We start from the raw sequence: 21269 nt of genomic DNA, 5'->3' as shown, positions 1-21269 counted from the left end.
GATTTATAAACTTCTGGCTAATCCCAAGGACAAATGCAGCAAAGCCAGGAGACCAGGAGTTTACACAATCCCACGAGAGGACACCACATCCAATCCAAGCAAAAAACTAACATACATTGGCTCAACCAATAGATCACTTAAAAGAAGGATAGCTGAACACAAATATGACACATACAACAAAAAGTTCACTTCCACCCTAGCCCAATTTGCAAGCGAACCAAATATAATGACCAAATGGGAAGAGGTGAAGATTATTATTCCTACGCTTGATAATAGCAAACTTAGAACAGTTGAAACCATTGAAATATTTGCGCAATCCCTCAAAGAGAGTTGTATCAACAGCAGAGATGCAGACTCGCTCTCCTTTGCATGGAAATCACTCTTCGATAACCCCTTAAACTAAATAGACTAATCCACCCTCACCGAACCTTTTGCAACCCTTAGCGCTTTTTTTTGTTTTTACTTATCACGTTTATTTTCCAATTCTGCTTTCCGAGCGTAGCACTTATAACCCATCTATAGTCATTCGCACACCTTTTCTTATTGTATCAAAGGTTAATTGACGACGTCAACATTGTCTATACTTCGGTATCAACTATGACATCACTCCCCGGTAACCCCCTATCTAAGCAGGCCAATCTACACTCAGCAAGCTCTAGTGCATCTTCTTTACTTAGTGTGTGTATTTTCCAATTTTATTTTCTCCAACTTTAGCAATTATCCCATCAATAGTCATCCACACACCTTAAATTTTATATCAAAAGAAAATTTAATGCCCTCAGTATCGTCTAAACCTTATCAACAACAATGACGTCACTGGTAAGACAAAACTTATGTAAACAGTGACACCGTTTGGATATCTACCAACCAACGTTCCAACAGACCACAGTGTACCTGAGTAAGGCCTTTTAAAAAGGCCAAAAACGTTTGTACCCAGTCTTTAAACAGCTAGAAACAAAGTGAGAAAGGTTTTGTCTTAGTCATTTTAAATAGTTCTAGCTCCAAATGCATAGAAGAAATAACAAAAGATCATATAGTAAGATTGTAATATAAATTCAAATAAACCTTTATTAATGATAAAAATTAGCATAATTATAGAACAACAAATATTACTGGAGTTGTATTAGTAATAATAAGAACTGAGTTTATATTTTAGTAATTGTAGTAAGATTTTTCTGAGAGTTTTAGGCCATGAGGAGGTGACAAGAAGACAAGAAGAAAACAGAAAAAAAAGAGAAAAAGGATGAAAAAAGTAATAAAGAAGTAGAAAGAACCACTACAGTAATTACTCATAATTAGTAAATAAAAACTGAGCTAATTCGAAGAGGATGTTAATGTTTTTCTCAGAAATCACTCTTTATATATAGTTACAGTTAGTCAATGCTTCTACATTATTCTTTCCTGAATGGCTGCATGTTTGCAACCATTTGTTTACATAGGGGGTGGCCAATCATCTGGTAATTTCTTTTTATACATTTTTTACAACTGTTTTCTACCTGTTTGCTCATAAAACACTTTATAATTTGTTTTATTACTTGTATCATTATTATAAATTACCAAACAATCGCCTAAATATCGGGCTATAATTAAATGATTGGAATAAAGTAATTTGACATTAGAGGTAGGCGTTAGGCGCCATCTCTTAAGTAAATTAAAATTTTAGGTGATCGTTTGGTAATAATATGTAAAATAATAGTAATAATGTAAAATAAAATAAATAATAATGATACAATATAAATAACAACTCAAAGCCTGAATAGTATATAATAAATATACTATTCGGGCTTTGAGTTGTTGTTATTTATATTGTATCATTATTATTTATTTTTCTATTTATGTATCCTTTTGTACTAATTTGTCATTTGGTCTCCTATTTAATTTTCTAATTGCCATCTGCTGCATTTGTAAAAAGGATGTTCTTTTAAATTTAAAAGTTTTGGTTTTATTCCATTCTCAACGTTGCTGAATAAGTTTGCAATGACATATGTCAAAGTACTCAAGGCCTGATTAAATCTGTTCATTTGCATGTTTCTGTGATTTTTAACATCCATTTCAAATTATTGCAATTCTTGTATGGAACAAACATACAAATATATACAATTTCAAATAATTTCATTTAAAACAAATTTTTTATTTAAAATATTAATACCTGCAACTCCTTCTTGGTCGACTCCCAATAAAAAGCCAATGATGATAATGATGCAACATATAACTGCTTTTGCAGAAGTTTTTTGGTTCAATAATAAATATGTCAAAATCTAAACATAAATCAATTAGAAAATATTTTATAATTAATATTTTTATCTTATTACTTAATAAAGAAACTATCTTTGTAATGCAAATAGAGTTTGAAATAAAAAATATTAAACTATACATAAAAGTATATAAATATTTAATAAGAATAAATGTGAATAAATACTGCCATTCACAACTTTAAATAAATTAATTAAGCAACTATCATATATAAACATTTAAAGATAACAGAATGGCATTGTCTTTCCAATAAAATTAATAATCAACATTTTCTCAATTTTCCGAAACCGTGTTTTATAATTTTCTATGATTCACAAACACAAGACTGTGCTACTATTTAAACACTTGGCGTTTTTTCATCTTTATTCTGTTGATACAAGTATTACTACATGTTTCAGGCACTGTCCCAAAACATGTAGTTAGTCGTAGACTTTTTAAGTCTGCAATGTGTTACTACGCATTGCAGACTTAAAATACAACACATTAAATTCAGTTTTCCACGATCATTGTTTATTGAATAATTTTAATATTGATAAGTCTAATGTTGAAATTTTACATAAAGAAAAAAACACATATAACAGGAAATTTAAAGAAAGTTTCGAGATCCTAAAAGCCAACAATTGTATTAATAAAACTTGAGTTTAAAAATAAATGAAAATTGGTTAAATGTCTTATAAAATAATTTCAAAAAATATTTTATCTAGTTTGGCTATGATTGTATTATCGAAAATAGTTATTGTAAAATAAGTTACCATATTTTGAAAAAATATGCAAATTTGTATTAGACTGCATTGCAACGGGAAAAAAACTGTAAAGAGGAAGCAGTTTTATCTCTGTGTTGTATTGATGTGTGATTTGTAAAGTAGAACTTAACTAAGTCTACTAGTTGGTTTTTCTTTTATTTGTAAATATAAAAAACATAAAATATATAACGTCTATGTAAAAGCAAGATTCAATGTTGGAATTGGTTATCAAAATTTAAAACTTGCTCCTTGGGTAATGTCCTTTTTTGAATTTTTTTATACTTTTTATATTTTTTATGTACTTATGTATTGGTTATTTGTTTTTAAAACCAGATGTATGTAAATTTCGTGTTGGTGAAGCCTATTTTTGATTTCATAGTTGGAAAAGTATATTCTGAGTCTCACTAGTAAATGTAGTATAATTGTAAAACTTAAGGTAGGTTGTATTTTGTAAATTTCCTATAAATATAAAGAAAATGATGTTAGCCTACATTATAAATTTGAAAAAAGTGTGAAAATTTATCTAGGCAGATGTACAAAACTGCATTACTCTAAAACTTGAAAGGTGTATACATGTATAAAAGAATCTAATGGTATGTCTCGTGAATGAATTTATACATTTATATATTTTTGTAAAATAGCCTTTCTGCATAATGTTGTTTTTGTTAAAAAAATTTATGTATACTTTTTTAATGTTTAGTTGACTGATGGAGGGCAGAGCCCGAAACATGTAGTAATACTCGTATCAACTGAATAAAGATGAAAAAGCACCAAGTATTTAAATAGTAGCACAGTCTTGTGTTTGTGAATCATCATAATCAACATTTATTATTTTCACTTACTGGTACACCACTGATTTACTGGCATGTCTTTTATCTGTTACATGAATTGCCTTCTAATTCATGTAACAGAATTAGGATTAGAATTTCAACAGAATTAGAAGAAAATTCCTGTAACTGTTAGATGTTTTAACTGAATGGCTGCAGATGCCATTGTATGGACATGGATATACATTCACTTGGATTTTCTACATTGTAGTTATTGGTAATCCCTCTATTCTGTACAATTTTAGCTCATTTTTACTTATATTTAACCCTAGCTTTGAATTCTATTAAAAATGCAACTGTTAAGTAAAAATAAGTTTACATGGCCAACGATTATTTAATAATATACTAAAAATAAATACAACTTTTACGAAGAAAAATTCTTTGTTTCAGTCATTTTTTCGTTGTTCACACCATCAGCAGTTCATTAAAAAACACAAATACTCACGGAGATGACCTTCCTTTTTAGGCTACTGCCTCCATATTAAACAATGCAAGTGTTGTTGGTATTAAACATAAATTAAGCATATGTTAAATGTGGACTGTTATTTAATTAATTTAAGTTTCTAGCAGTCCACAATACATATAATTAATTGGATTCTGACATGTTAGTATATATAATTAGTGTTGATAACTCAATACTAATTATTATATGTACTAACAGAAAAATCAAGATCAACCTACATTATTTTAATTATTAAGAAAATGGTTTTCAAATTATGTACTTAAACAAAAGGAGATAAAACTGAGTAAGTATTCAAGGAAAATTCAACATTTTTTAAGTCCAAAAAATTTTGACGCATATTAATGTTTTTTGTCATTTTAAACAACATTCTTCAGGAAGTAACAATATAGTTAGTAATGAAAAGAATAGAATAGAATGTTACAAAACTTTAGAAAATTAACAAGTATAGAATATGGAAAATAAAATTTAAGAATAATTGAATGTTGTAGTAAAGAACAAACTACAACAACTTAAATTCTATTAAAGTATAACATAAGTAAATAAACATAATATTGGCCCAATAGAATACTGATTCCCTTTTGTGTCACCATATCTCACATAGTGACTTCCAAGCAGAAAAAATTTTCCTCAAATTATGCATTTTTTGAAATACAGTTGATGCTCAATTTTACAAGAAAAATTTGTCTTATAGAAAAAATTTAAAAGTTTTGCATTCATGAATAGAGCATGCTAAAAGGTTGAATAAACGAGTTGGTCAGTATAAATTACTCAATGTACAGTACATTATATTATTTTATTCATACTTATACATCATCTTGCACATTTTAAGTTTGTTACTAAAATATTAATATACAGTGTGTTTTTTAAAAACACATTTGATTTAACAGACTTTTGGCAATAGTGAATACCCCTTTCCCCAATTAGTTTTTTAAATCAAGGGTCTACTGTATATTATTTTAAAATAGTGCATCACATTTGTTGACTGTTGCACATATTGCTATCAAGTGCATCAATGACTATTTCAGTAAAGTTAAAGTATTTATCTCTATATAAATAAATTTCTTTTACTACAGTATTTTTAAACCTTTAGAAATCAACCTCTAAAGGACCATTCTTTTGTAGTCAATATTTTTTCTAATGGCTTTCTAACAAAATTTAGACAAAACATACTTACTATTATTTTGTCTGACATTAAATTCTGTCTGGTATGTTTCCCAAAATTTTTTTGCACTTAAAATTAATTTTTACTCCTTTTTACAATTGATTTTCACCCTTTGGAGAACGATATCACCTTCATTGAGAAACACTGCTTTACTATAGAGAAAAGCTGCTTTCATAAGTACAGTAGGAATAATTTATTTACTGAAATATATTCTGTAAATCACAATAAATGTTTTATCAAAGTAAAAATAGAAAAAAAATGAAATGTTTTTGTATAATATACAGATGTTCCCCTATGTATGAAAGATTAGGTTCCAGAGATTTTGTCATAAGTGAAAACTAACCTAGAAAGTACATTCGTACACAGAATAATCATTGTTAGTGTTTGATCCTTCAATTCATTTAATAGAATGCACTACACTCATTTACCTTCTCACTACTGTTCAGTAACATGTGTTTGAAATGTGATTTATTTTCACCAAATGCACTTAGTTTTATAATGTTTACTTTAGTTTCTACAGTAACAGAGCAACACTTCTTGTATTTATCTCCACTTCTAGATTTACTATTACATTTCTGATGCATTTTTGAAGCACTAATTATAAAAGCTTATAAAAATTGCAAACAATAGGGCAAAAAATGCCATAACTTCTACTTGCTATCTCACAATTGGCAATAAAACCTCAGAATTTGTGCAAAAACAAAAAATGATGATACACAATAGAAATAAGTCGACTTTAATTATTTATTAAATACTGTACTTGTTATTTTTATTGACCAAAGACTGACTTCAACACCATCTCACAAGTGGCAAGAGAACTTCAGAATCCATGCAAAATTTAAATTTTAGATGTACAGTCATATTGTTCATAAGTTTAATGTTTGTAAGTAGGGAGTTCCTGTATACTCATCATCAGAGACTGAAGAATTCATTGATTTTTGAAAAAAACAGAAGAAAAAAGCCTAAAATTGTTTGAGCCTTTTTCTTCTATTTTTGCTCCAATAAAGAATTTTTATTGTTATTTTTCAATATTTTTGACATATTAACCTTATATTTTCTTTAGTTTGAGTAAATTAGATATTGAAATTTTTTACTTTTACTGAAATTCAATAAAATTCAACTTACCACGTTAAAAACTGTAGTTAAAGATCTTCCAACATAATAAAATGCAACTCCAACGTATTTTAGACAGATATTGTTGAATGTTATCATAATAACAAATATCACAGACATTGGAAGTATCTATATTCATAAATTTTAAATTAATTATCATTTAAGATAATTTATGTAGTATTAAAGATGTCTTTGTTATTAAAAATATAATTCATTTATTTAATTTTAAATATAGAAAATTAAGCTCTAAAATTACTAAAGTTTTATTAATGTAATATATAAAATTTTAAAATTTTAACTGAAATCTCATCATGGCCCAATGTTGGTCTTCAGAGCACAGTTTGAGCAGCACTGGCATATATTACAATAGTAAATTTATAGCAATTATGAAAGCAGTCATAAAGCAAGCATCGAGTATATTTATATATATACTTTTTAATGTACCGATACATCAAAAAACAAAACACTTGATATATTATATAATATTAATTCTATATAAAAGAGTTGATTATTTAATTCATAAAATACTGCTATGTTTTTCCTTATTGTCATCATCTACATCTGAGGATTTGTCATACTTGAAATAATATACTTTTCCTTTACACATCCCTGCCACTGCCATGTATCATATGCTTTCTGTAATTCATTTTTCGACAGCTGTAATCAAATACAAAACACTTGTCTTCCAAGCTTTCTTTAGTAGCAGAAACAGAAATAAATCAAACAAGGCTAATTCCAGTAAATTTGTGAGATGCAGCATGATCTCAGTTTCAACTTAATATTGGATGTACAGTACATTATTGGAAATATGTATTGACCTAGCATTATCAGAATTGAGAAACCATTCTACATTAGCAAGTTCTGGATGTTTTTCGCAAAATGGCATGACAAAGTTTAATTCTGAGAATCCCTGCACATTTCCTTATTCAGAGTTATTTCTCAAAATAATAACTGTATTCATACATTACATGTTTCAAGGAACTGTAGTGTTATGCTACTATGTGTTATGTATCGTTTTTCTATAAGTTTCTGTTATTCTAGCATGTAAACAGTTCCGTTAATTTTGTATCGGATCCGAATTTTTGTATGTTAATTCGCGTTGCTTTCTGTTCATTTTCTGATATCACCTTTTTCTCTGCTGCACTGATCTGAACCTGCTGATTGGTTCAAGGAGTGATTACATACTAAAACAACATTCCTGGATAGCGGGAAGTATAAATTCAAATACTTCACGTGTTCTGGATCTTTTTCCTGACTCCCAAGTTTACGACTGGACATTAGAGAGAGAGAGTGAGTGCAAAGGACTTTGGAGATAGCAGTGGAACAAAGGAAATACATTTTTTTACTGATGATAAGTAATCCAAATCCATCTCGAAGAAGAGAAGATATACGAATACAGAATGTGTTGATTATGTCCAAGAATTGCTTAAGGACTTGAGTAAGAATATTATTTTATAATTATAGACTTCATAGTAATGTGGGAGATCAAGTTCTGGTAAATATACTGCCGTGTATTAAATAGGGCACTAGTATATGAAATTAACTAAGAAGAAACATGAGAGCACGTTTATGTTTCATCTTGTTTGTAATTGTTGAAATGCGAATTCACCCTATTATTAATCTTTCTCTTTGTTATGGAATCATATTGATTGTTTGTGATAAGGCCTATATATATATGCTAAAGATACCACCTGTAGTATAGCACCATGTGTAGATGTTAATAAACCTGGCTTTGTTTTATTTTGTCTGAAATTTGTGAAGTCCTCATCACATCACTCCTTCATACAGACTCAGCATATCCTGGTATGCCTGAGATACTACAGAACACAAAATAAACAAGAGCTATGTTTCTCTATATGGTTCTTGCTTAAAAATAATTGTCAAAGGCAGATTATTAATAAAAAATATAAAGACAATATTGAGTCCAACAGGAGCTGGTTAATACTAGAGATAAAACAATATTGGATTCAGCTGATATGATCCAATACAGATAATTTTCCAACCAAGTCAATTTGATATCTGTTTTTTTTATCCATATTGTATAGGTGGTGAAAATAAATGAAAGTATGAAAGCTCATTGGTTTAGAGAATATTCACTTTGCTTGCTAACCTTTAAACTCAAATATAAAGAAATGAAAGTTTATAAATTGATTTACAAGCTCCTTTCAGATCAAAGGTAATTGTAATTTTCTAGTATCCATAGGTGTGATCCTGGCCCTGTTTTAGGAAAAAAATTCAAACACACCTTGAATAAATTTATAATAGTATAAAAAAATCATCAAATTGAAAAAAATTGTCACTAAATTGCCAACCACCTTGAAATATCACCAGACCAATGTACAACACTACTCAATGTTTACTGCCTATTTCTAAGAATGTATCTGGTCTGTGAATTTTTTTACACAGGCAGAATAGCCAAAAGCACTGTCAGTTCACTCTGTAATTGGTCAAAACCTGTCACAACTGAAGTACTTGAAATAAAATTTATGTGCTAACCATTTTTGTTATGGTGTTTGGATCTATACTTTTAACAAAAACCTTTATTAATTATGTCATGAAGTTTACACAAAATTTTATTTCGTCATTATTTTATTTTATTTTACCAAATGCAAATCATTTTCTAGAAAAAATGATTTGCATTTGGTAGCTACACAAAGCAGAACCAGAATAAACTAAAGAAAACTTATCTAAATGCACTTTATTTTGCAGTGTACAAGGTATGTTCAAAAAATACACGGACTGACGTCATAAAACAAAATGTACTTTATGTAGAAGTTACACGTCTGGGTCTCCTTCAAAGTACTCTCCTTCCCAATGCACACACTTATCCCTACGGTTTTTCCACTTGTCGAAACAGCCCTGGTATGCTTCTTTTGTAATGTCCTTCAGAGCCTTCATCGCATTTGCCTTAATCTTGGGAATTGTCTCAAATCTTTCTTTCAAGGGTCTTTTGAATTTGCGGAACAAGAAAAAGTCACAAGGAGCAAGGTCAGGTGAGTGGGGTGGGGAAGAACAGTGATCGAGTGTTAGCCAAAAACTCACAAGTTCTGAGAGCTGAATGGGCTGAAGCATTGTCATGATGGAGAAACCAGTCACCACTCCTCCACATTTCTGGCCTTTTGCAATGGATGGCATCCCTCAGACGTTTCAGAACTTCGATGTAGTAAGTCTGGCTCACTGTGGAGCCTTGGGGGAGGTACTCGTGGTGAACAACACCCTTAGCATCAAAGAAAACTGTCAGCATCACATTGACATTGGATCGAACTTGGTGAGCTTTTTTGGATCTGGGGAACGTTTCACCTACCCACTGGGACGATTGGACCTTTGTTTCAATGTCATAACCATAAACCTATGATTCGTCACCTGCTTAACAGCAAGTCGTTGCTCCATCAGGTCATTCATTCTGAAATCCGACAAACAAAAAAATCGCACTTCACTAAAAACCGCATAGCTAATCAACAAATAAAGATATCTGTAATTGGGAAACGGCTTTATTACCAGACAATCTGTACAAACCTAGCAACACCAAGCTGATTCCCCTGGAACCAACTGGTGCCGTGCAATTCAAATAGTCCACGTATTTTTTGAACAGACCTCATGTAGTGACATATATATATATTAGTGTATAGTATATATATATATATATGTGTTTGTCACCAGTGCCAATCAAAGGGGGATACAGTAGTTGCAGCTTCCCCAGGCCTCACAATATTAAGGGCCTCAACTTGGCAATCAATATGTTAGACAAACATATAAGAGAAGGTAAATCAATATGCTAAATTTTAATACAGTAGAGCCTCGAAAACTTGGCACTCGATAACCCGGCACTCCGGATAACTCGGCCACACCCTGGCAGGGCAAAAATACCCTTAGATAATTAATTTTCATCATAGACAGCTTTATGTCTCATTAAGTATTTTTCCGAGGTCTGTCNTGTAAAGTTGATTGCAACGAATTGTGCAACAAATGAACTTGCCAAGACAGACTATAAAAAATTAATTTTCTATGTAATATTCTTAATTGCAAAGAAGCCAAATCTGGCAATGTTGCTCAGAACTGACTAAAGCGCCACTTGTAATCGTCCAATGTGCCAAGTTTGGCGCATGCGCCACGGTTTGGCCACCCCTATTTTAGTGTCTTCCTCTTTTATTAAAAATGTATCTGAACTGAAATTAACTGAAAATTTTGATTTCAATTTAAATAAATATTGCATGTAATTCTCAAATAGCTATTGTTTTCTTTTTATTCCCTAACTCTATTATAAAGGTTTTTATTAACTCTATTATAAAGGTTCAAGAGTCTCCTTTAATAGCTCTCTAGTGGCAGCACTATCTTTCCCTATAACCCTTTCTCTTTTAATCTTTCCTCAGCAATTCCCACAACCATAACATTGGTGGCATCGGCTAGGGATATTCAATTTTAAACCCCCCTTTCTTTAATTTTTTTCCCTCATTCCCATGTGAACAATATTGGTGGCAGTGGTGGGATTTCTCTACCCCCTCTTCCATCTCTTGCATCGGTAACAGCAGAACAAAGTTTAAAACTAACCACAAAACAGAAATTAGGATGAGTAGAAAAAATTCAATTTGAAGGGCCTCTAAAATATTAGTTGTCCCAGACCTCACATTTTCTCTGAAAGGCCCTGTATGCACTATACACTGAAATCCTGTTATAAACAATGGTGCATCCAAATGTAGAGCCTCGAAAACTTGGCACTCGATAACCCGGCACTCCGGATAACTCGGCCACACCCTGGCAGGGCAAAAATACCCTTAGATAATTAATTTTCATCATAGACAGCTTTATGTCTCATTAAGTATTTTTCCGAGGTCTGTCTTATCAGGTAAATTACTGAACACAGTGTATTCATTAATTTTCATTTTCATGTAGTAAAGGCTCTATGCCTTCATAAAGTACGTACTTTTCCTTTGTTTAAGGGTATTTGGGCAGTTTATTCTCTGTTGTATTCTCAAGCAAATAATACGTACAAGTACAGTATAGTATTTTCTGAGGAAACATGCATACTTATCCTTTTTTAACCCGATTCCCGATAACCCAGCATTTTCACAAACTCGGCCACCCTTCGGTCCACATTAGGCTGAGTTTTCAAGGCTCTACTGTATTTATAAAATTAAACTCTAAATTTCTGTAGGAAGAGTCAGAGAGGATTGAGAGATATAAGCCAGTCCTTGATTGGCTAGAAGTACAGGGTGTTCATAAAGTCCATGTGCAATTTAAAAAATTTATAACTTTATTAGTATTTGTGATAGAAAAAAATCTGTATTAGAAAGCTTAATGTACCTAGTTTTAAGTAAAATTAGGATTTGAAGTGGTGGACCATTTTCTTGGCCTCCATTTGATTTTTTTTATGGGGACATCTGAAGACCTCATTATATGCAACCAAATCAAGTGTATGCAACCAAACCTCAATCGTTAGAAGACTTGAAAGTTAAAATAACTAATATGATTTCAGGCATTACTGTAAATCAATTGGCAAATGTTTTTAGAGAACTACAAAATCGTATTATCCTTTGTATTACTAATGATGGTGGTCATGTGGAAACTTAATAAAATACAATAAAACAATAAAAAAAATATAGATTTTCTTATTCCCAATACATTCTACATAATTTCTCTATCACAAATACTAATAAAGTTATAAATTTTTTAAATTGCACACGGACTTTATGGACATCCTGTATATCACCGTGATCAACCCCAGGCTGGAGGGGATGTTCTTCTGGCCAATCACTATACACACCCACACTCAAAACTTACCCCTTCCTCCATCTCTGAATCCCATCCCCAACAAAAAGGACATAAAAGCAAAGAACAAGGTCTGTTCAGTCAGGTCTGTGCTAACAGTGTTTTATGATACTAACAGTGCTAGAGTGAATCTACACTACCCAAGTGCTATCTGGATCTGATCTGCTTGCTCATTTCTGAGACTCTTAACTAACTGCTCCCAGAGTCCCATTTTTGGCCCTGTAAGTAAAAACTCTTATTTCTTCTCTCTCTCTCCCCACATTCTTATTACTATTACTGTAGTTACTAAAATTGAAATTGTTTTAGTGCAGGGGTGGCCAACCTTTTGCATACCATGCGCCAATTTTTTGATAGACGAGTTCAGATGTGCAGTGGCGTACCGTGGGTGTTAGCCGCCCGGGGCGGAGAAAAATTTCGGCCACCCTTTAATCAGGTATTTCAATTTAAAAGATCAAAATTCAGTTGTGTGAAANATATATATATATATATATCATCCAATAATATAATATTCATATAATAATTGGAATTTTGGAATATAAAATTGGATTTTATATATATAGGGTGGGCCAACGAAAACGAAACGGCAGAGTTATCGTGTTTGTCCAAGCAAATCGCTCGGACAGGTCGATTTTATTCTCAAGGAGGACATCTTCTTCAATAAAGTTTTTGCAATTCTGAATACAACAGACAACAAAAAATTTTAAAAACTCATTCATTTTTTTCCGAAATAAATGTTTATTTAGCTAATAAAAAAATGAATGAGTTTTTAAAATTTTTTGTTTTCTGTTGTATTCAGAATTGCAAAAACTTTATTGAAGAAGATGTCCTCCTTGAGAATAAAATCGACCTGTCCGAGCGATTTGCTTGGACGAACACGATAACTCTGCCGTTTCGTTTTCGTTGGCCCACCCTGTATATATAAAATCAAATTTTTATTTGAAATATTTTAAGTGTGATAAGTACTTTTTAGTTTACTATGATTCTTATAAGATTTTACTATTGTAATTACAAATTATAGACAAAATTATATGTTAACTTTGACTAATGTTTATCACAAAATTTAAATACTTTATCATTATTCTTATAAAATATAAAATGTATCATAAAAATGTCAAAAGATGTGTCATGTGATCATTAAATCATTGTAATAATTCAAAGATCACATAAGACATCTTTTTAACAAAAATAAAGTTTTAAGAAATAGAATTCAATTTTTTATTAAGCATGAGAGGACTGGTACCACTGAAAATAACAGGCATGAAAAATTCTTGTAGAAGAGTTAAATAGCATTAATTTAATGTTTGTTTTATTTCCTTTAATCTTAATTATTTTTTTGTGTTTTAATTTTTTTTTTTGTTTTTAGTTTTCCTTTAGTTTGTATTAATTAATTAAAATATATTTTAAAATTTACTAGAATTGTCATGAGTTTTTGTGTTTAAAATGCTTAGAATTTAAATTTGAATTAATGAACTTAACTTATTCTTTAAATTTTTATGGAACTGAAGATGAGACATAAATTACATTGAAAATGTTTTATTACAATAAAAATTGTTTCCATAAAGTTTATTGCTGTTTTCTGTTTTTTGATTTATATATGAAGTTTGTAGAAAAGGATAATAGTTTAGATTTCTTTTAATGCTAAACTTATGTAATTATTCAAACACATACCCTCAGCAGTAATGTAAATCAAATACACCTTATCTTGCCAATGAAAATGTTTAATAATTACAAATGTTTTTTCAGCTTGCTCTAAAAGTCATCTTCAAATGTTAAATTATATTCTATCATTACAATATAACATTCTAATTGAATTTCAAATATAACAAATTTAAATATGAATAAAAGAACTCAAAATAATTTTAAAAAGATAAAAGTGTTGTATGTGATTTACTTATGTAATTAATTTTTAAATTCAAATGACTTAAATTTTACCTGATATAGCAATGTAAAATCCAGCTTAACTTCTGGAAAGGTAAATACATTTGGTGCTATTTTGGTCAAATAATTAAATAGTAAACATAGCAACACAGTCACTATACACTGAAATCCTGTTATAAATAATGGTGCATCCAACTGAAATTATTAATAAAAAAAGTATATAAATTATGCATATTTTAATAATAATTAATCCAATATATTAGAAAATATTTCAGACATTATTTCAAAATAATATTTCAGATATTATATTTCAAATTTTAATTTAAAAAGAAGAAAGCTGGAATTCAGCTTTCATTCTTCTTTATAAACTGAAATTTGTTTCTTTCTATCCTGAAGAAGGTTGTTTAAAACAACCAAAAATATTTGAAAATTAAAATTCTACTATATTTTGAAGGTTTCAGTAGTAGTACTGTGGTTCAAGACAAGTATAGTTTTCAGAGAAATGAAAACAAAGAAGACACTTGATGATGCTAATAATCTCAAAGCTTGAGTTGAACCAACCCTTTAAAAATTTTTACAATAGGAAAAAGACAGGATGAACAAAATGAAGAAGCCTCATGTTTTTTTCTGTTAACCCACTAAAAATTTTTTAAATGCATTTTCTTGTAAATTTTAAATGTAACTATCATCCAGACTATTTACTAGTTTTATTAATGTTACTAGGACATCACACAACTTTGTCATATTGCAATAGAATTGAGACAGAGCCAGAAAAAAAGAAGTGATCCTTATGCCTGTTAGACATAGAAGAGGCTTCCTTGTACCTGCCTACCATGGGAGACATGATCCTTGCACTTGCCGACAGAGACATGATTATTGTACTGTATTTGTGTTTTGTTCCTTTTTTCTTTGCACCTATTTTCCATTAGACACATGCAATTCTGTTTTTATTTTTGATCCCTAGGCCTAAATTCCATTAGGCATACTCAGTCATATCAGAGAGCACGGACATTGTCACTTTAATACATCTGTACATAGAAAACAAAGTCATGGATACCTAATTTTTTAATATTTAAATGGACCCTCACTACACTTGGATTCCTTATCACAATTAATGGAAAATAGCAAAGTTTTATCAAAATTGACCCATTAAATTTTGAGGATAAACTCAATTCTATAAGACCATAAAAAGCATGCTAGCAACCATAGAACACTGCAAAACAAAATCACATTATTCGTGCAATATCGTTTTGTTGTGCACACACTTGTGCTATAATCTTATATCTCAAAAACAAAGTCATTGACCCCTATTTTTTATTACATTTTTGGATTCCTCATTGCAATTAATGGAAAATGACAAATCAATTGAACAGATTTTGAGAACAAACACAATTCTGTAAGCCATATAGAAGAGGCTTTGCTAATGCTCTGCCTCAAATATATATACACTAGCAGATGAGCCTGGTATTGCTCGGGAAAAAAGTATCGATAGCGAAGATTAAGATTATTAGATTATAGCCGATCTTACCCATTTTATCAAGTGCAAGAATTATGTCTCCCCCTTCTGAGACTAATTGGAAAATTTTTAGCTCTCTGCTTACCACATCATGATAATGATAATTAAGACTCACTGCAACCACTAACCAGTGCATAGTACCACTAACTTGTAAGTGATGAATAAACATTTTCGTAACTCTTTTTGGGTTCTTCTTCAGGTTTACTAAGTTTGAAAAATAAGCTGGATCTTCCAGAATCATTCATAAATATAAATTCAAACATAAAATCAAAACATTAAGATGAAAAGTTTGAATAAAGCAAATTTATGCACATGCACTCTTTGTGTCAACTTTATATACGATGGAACACTAAATATCATTGAGAATTTTTAGAAGGGTCTAAAAATACATTCGATTTCCTACACAAGTGCAAAAAACCGCATCTAAAATAAGTATAATAGAAGCTGAGTTCTTCACAGTAAGCCTTAATCCTGTCCCTCTCCCTGTGGGGGAATTTCAAAAAATCCCTTCTTAGTGTACATTCTCATGACGTACCCTGTGTACCAAATTTCAATTTCAACTCCTAACCATTTGGGCTCTGGCTTATTATTATTATTATACAGTATTTAGTGGGTTATACTCGGTTGATACCGATAGCTGTGTACTATGCCGGACCAGAGTCAAAGCATAGCAACCAAAAACTAAAACCATTTTATTATAATTATTATCATTATTATCAACCCATCTCGAATATATTATAAGATTTGATTTTAGTCATCGCCAACAGAAAATTTTTTTACATGTTTTATTTATTGAAGTGGATATAGAGAGTATAGAAGGTTGACTCTGCCAAAAGACTGTTTGTTCTTGAGATATGAAAAGGATGTAAGGATGAAGGAAAATGAAGAAGACTTGCATTTTCATCTGTTAAATTATTGTAAAAAATTTTTAAGGAATTTTCTTGTAAATGTTATATGTAAATTTTTTCCAGTTTATTAATATTTTATAAAAATCAATAAATTTATTAATAGACAATTTAATAAATTTATACTTTTGTAAACAGATTACAGGATTTATTAATGAATAATAAACATTTAAAAAAAACTGTTTTTCCTCTTTTCAGTCATATAAAACTTGGTTTTATGGTTGCAAATTAATAACAAGATTTAACTTTGTTTTCAGTAATAAAGTAGCTTTATTCACTAATTGTAAGTTTGCTGTTTGGAACTAATCATATGAGGACTAAGGTGGTTACTGTTTCAGAAGCATTTTGTTACTAATTTTCAGGAACATTAAGCTAATATAATAAGTATTTAATTTTAAAACAGGAAATTAATGTTATTTTTATATAAAATATCTTATTTAAATCTTAATAATTCAGTGATCCTAAAAAGATATTGTTTTCTAATTAACAATTATAACTAATTAAAAATTTTAATTTACAATGCAGAACTTTAAAAACTTAAAAACTAAAATTCCTTAGAAAGGATGTTTGATTAAAACAACTAAATAGGTTAATAAAACATTTTCTATAATTTAATCATTTTAAAAAATCATTTTGATCATTTATACAATAGTAAAATTTATTAAATAGGCCAAAAATGATCACTTTATCTAAATTGATGTTGAACTCCTAGTCTGTTTTGTATAATATACACATGTACTCTATCTCCATACATGAATTCAACCATATATCCTTTCATCCATCACATGCAAATGTTAAATAATTTTATATTCAAATACACCTATAATTCACTAAATATGATAAAAAGAATCATTTATTGTCTTAATATGCAATGTAGTGCATGTTCCTATTTGCTTCAATTTAATTCTTATAGTGATTTTTCAGTACTTAGATGAGTGTGAGAATTTTTGAAACACTAACACAGTACATATTTCAATGTTAACAATTCTATTTTTATATGTTATCAATTCATTGTCATTTTTAAGAAACATCTATCACATAATTATGAGAAGCAGGAATGAATATGTACACAGTAATTGATAATGATAAATCTAAACTATTGGATTTTGAGCTACATTTAATCTAATCTTTAAGTAATTGTTATAAAATTTGACCTAAAAAAAAGAGGCTAGGTCACTATCTTTAGTTAAATAATTTAATCATTATTAATCTTAATAAAATTCAAAATTAATTGAAGTGTTTTAGAGAAAAGAGTAAATTTGGAATGGAATACAAATCTACAAGTTCTGTTAACTATGTATTATCAGTTACATTACCCATACTTTCATTCAATCCTGCTTACAAGCATATATTAATTAAAAATATTATTATATATATTCTGTTATTATATTACAACTAATTGATAACATTGGTACTTATTGGTTAAATCTCTGCATGTAGCATTGTGTTCTTTTGCATCAGTTAAAAAACCATACCAATCTTAAAATTTACAATCCAAATTTATTTGAATTAAACAAGAATAATTTTGCTAAAAGAGTACACTTAATAATAACAATAATGACAAAAATTCATTTCTATTAATTTTTATTATTTTTTGTTATTAAAAAGCACACTATTCAAAAATTCACAATCAAATTTTATTTGAAAATAACAACAAATTTACTTAAATCTTACAAGTATTTTTTTGTTAATTTAGTTATATTAAAGTATACTATTAAAAACATAAAAGGGGAAATTAATTTCAAAATTTAACCAAAACAATCATTCTAAAAACTTACAATTAAGTACTTTTTGTTAATTTTGTTACATTAGCTTACACTTCTCACTCTTTTCCAGCAGATAGTGAGAAAACTAATGTTTTTGGTTAAGCTATTCAAGATAATGTTTGATAAATCAAAATTTAAAACATTTACATAAATTATTAAGATTTATAAGCAGGGGAATAATAGAGAATGTATTAATAGTAAAGACAGGCTAAATCTGCTACAGGATTGGCTGGCTTTTCTCAACTTAAATAATCTGAAGGGATGAGTAGACTTTAATAATTTAATTTATTACTTTGTATTTTATATTTGGTGCAATCCTGTAGAACCTCATTTAAATTTGGGCATGTTTCCAAGCTAAGTAAACTTTTATTGGTTTTTAACTGATTCAAATTTTCAATCTGGAAATTGAACTAAACTTTTATGTTGTTTTACATGAAGAGGACAACTATAACTGCAAAAAACATTAGTTTTCTCTGGATATTATAGCCTGATGTTTTATGGCAGTTGGAGTTATTAGTTTTCTTTTAGAAACTACCTGCTAGAATAGAGTGAGAAGCATAAGTTAACATATTAGGGGAAGATCGGGTAGTATTGGACAAGCGTTGTTTCTAACATTTGCTCAAGTGGCAGAACATATGAAGACACCAGCATGCTGGGTGTATAAAGAAAGTTCAGATTCCATCATATTTAGTCAAGTAGCTGTGTTGTTGACACATGGCAGAAAGTTTGGATTTTTAATAGTGATTTGAGTGAACAAAGATAACTTCTGGTTGTCATAGCTTGCCTGAAAATGAGAATAAGTTGGTTTTTTTTTGTTTATTGTTGAAAACAACATTTATTGTTCTTTAACTTGTAGGTCGGAAATCTCCTTAAGCTTACTAATACATATATGGTAACCGATGTTCTGTTCCATGATGTTTCGGGTTGTATCGGAAACAGTTTAAGGTTGATAACAATTATTCTCATGGAATGTTTTTATTTTATTTTATTTTATTTTTACGAGGCAATATGGGTAAACTATGGCAGAAGAAAGGAAAGAAAGAAGAAAAAGAAAGAATCTATGCAGCTAAGAGAAAATTGCTGGGGGAAAATCATCTGAATAAAGAGAGACAAAGAAAGAAAACAGTATATAGGCCTAAACCAGTTCAAGAAAAGAGAGAAGACCAAGAGACTCACTGCATCATCTGTGGTGAAACCTTTGAAGAAGACTGGATTCAGTGAAGGATTTGTGAAGGTTGGGCTCACAAAAATTGTGCCAATCTTGAAGGAAACAATGTTTTATGAATGTGATGTTTGTATTACCAAAAAAAGTAAACACAGAATGCATTTATCATTAAAACAAATTGTTAAATTTTCAGACTAATAATTTTTTAATTTTTCTCATTTATACCAAAACTTAATCATGTATTAACTTAGTTTTATGATCTGTAATTGGAATATAATAAATATAATGAAATAAATATAAAAATTTTACAATCTCTCTTAACACAATATCAGTTATACAAATAAAACTAGTCAACAACTATATACAGTTTAATTTAACATAAATCTTACTGAATTTAAAAACGAGGAGAGAATAGCACAAAATTATTAATATAAACACTAAAATTGCATTCAGTGTTTACATTAATTATTTAAAAACCAACCGTTTGTTTCTAACACTTATTCACAAAATCAGTTGAAAACTTACCTTAACTGTTTGTCCACTAAGGAGATGTTTGTTTAAAAACACCAAAGAAATGGATATAACCCTTAAAAATACAATAATTTATAAATTCATAATAAAGAATCATCAGAAAATATAATTCGCAAAAATTACCAATATAAAGCCACTACAGAGGCAATGGTTAGATATTTAAACCACAACGATCTATCCATTGTTGTATACTTAGTAAGTTTCATATAAAAATTATTGCCATCTTAATTATATTCTCTAATCGATCCTAGGATTTATTAAATAGAGAACCTTAAAATGAATCGCCACGGTCCACGCCTACATTTCTATCACTGTTGAATCAGTAACGTCCACGTGTTAGCCATCAAAACAAATACACTGCCCCTGTTGAGGAAAACTCATAAAATAAAATAATAAAAGTAAAAATTAAAATAAAATAAGCATTTATTTTATAAAAATTTTGTCGTATTTTTACACAAAAATATTACTTAATAATTTAAAATAAATAAAATTAATGTATTATATGTATGGATAGCGATTAAAGTATTACAAATAACAGTAATGAATCTAAATATTTATTTTATTTTTTAAATAATTTAGCAGTTTTGTGGATTATTATTCTATTAATATGTAAGTTTTATCACTAGCATCGTTAACCAAAAATCCTTATCAAGAGCACAGCCTACAATAAGAACAGCCTAGTCATTTGCTCTAAAAACGTGTGTCGATGCCTGAGGCGGTTTGCACATTTTGTTCACTAGGAGCGCTGATGACCGGACTATTCAATCAAGTGATCAATACTAATACTATTGCAAAGATGTGCTTNAAATCTTAATTTAAAAAAAATCAATAATTTGCTATATCCTAAGTTTGAATTACTGTTTTGTTTTACGAATATATGATAGCATGTAGCTAGGATAACTTAATCAGTGTGTGTTGTTATGGTCCGTTGTGTGGCTCCATCTTGCGAGAGAAAATATTTTCGTTTGGACACAACACTACAATGGGATTTCCCCCATTTGACTAGGCTGTTCTTATTGTAGGCTGTGTCAAGAGTCAGGGCAGTGACTACCCGCCAAGTAAAAATGCCACTGACTACATACTGTATATAGGAATCAAAGTTTCCGATTTTCGGGGGTAGAGTTCTCCGTCCCCCAAACGTCTAAAGTAATTCCGAATATCTCGCTCGAAAGATAATTGTT

General features: G+C 29.6%; 1 protein-coding gene across 1 annotated transcript in view; it reads right to left on the bottom strand.

Moving 5' to 3' along the window:
* Nucleotides 1-20437, bottom strand: part of LOC111624857 (GDP-fucose transporter 1-like) — a 34910-nt gene extending 14473 nt beyond the window's left edge. Inside the window, exons 1-5 of the mRNA XM_023367817.1 lie at nucleotides 20212-20437; nucleotides 20083-20143; nucleotides 14260-14400; nucleotides 6574-6690; nucleotides 2150-2258 (exon numbers count right to left, since the gene is read on the bottom strand). Of these exons, the coding sequence (XP_023223585.1) occupies nucleotides 2150-2258; nucleotides 6574-6690; nucleotides 14260-14400; nucleotides 20083-20143; nucleotides 20212-20294 (511 nt within the window). The 5' untranslated portion in view covers nucleotides 20295-20437. The remainder of the gene's footprint in view (nucleotides 1-2149; nucleotides 2259-6573; nucleotides 6691-14259; nucleotides 14401-20082; nucleotides 20144-20211) is intronic.
* Between the last annotated feature and the right edge of the window lie 832 nt (nucleotides 20438-21269).

This window comes from Centruroides sculpturatus, unplaced genomic scaffold (genome assembly GCF_000671375.1).
Source record: "Centruroides sculpturatus isolate CEXI.00-Female unplaced genomic scaffold, Cexi_2.0 scaffold301, whole genome shotgun sequence".
NCBI classification, from domain to species: Eukaryota; Metazoa; Arthropoda; class Arachnida; order Scorpiones; family Buthidae; genus Centruroides; species Centruroides sculpturatus.
Note: the sequence above shows the minus strand (reverse complement) of the source record. Positions and strands in the feature narration are given on the sequence as shown.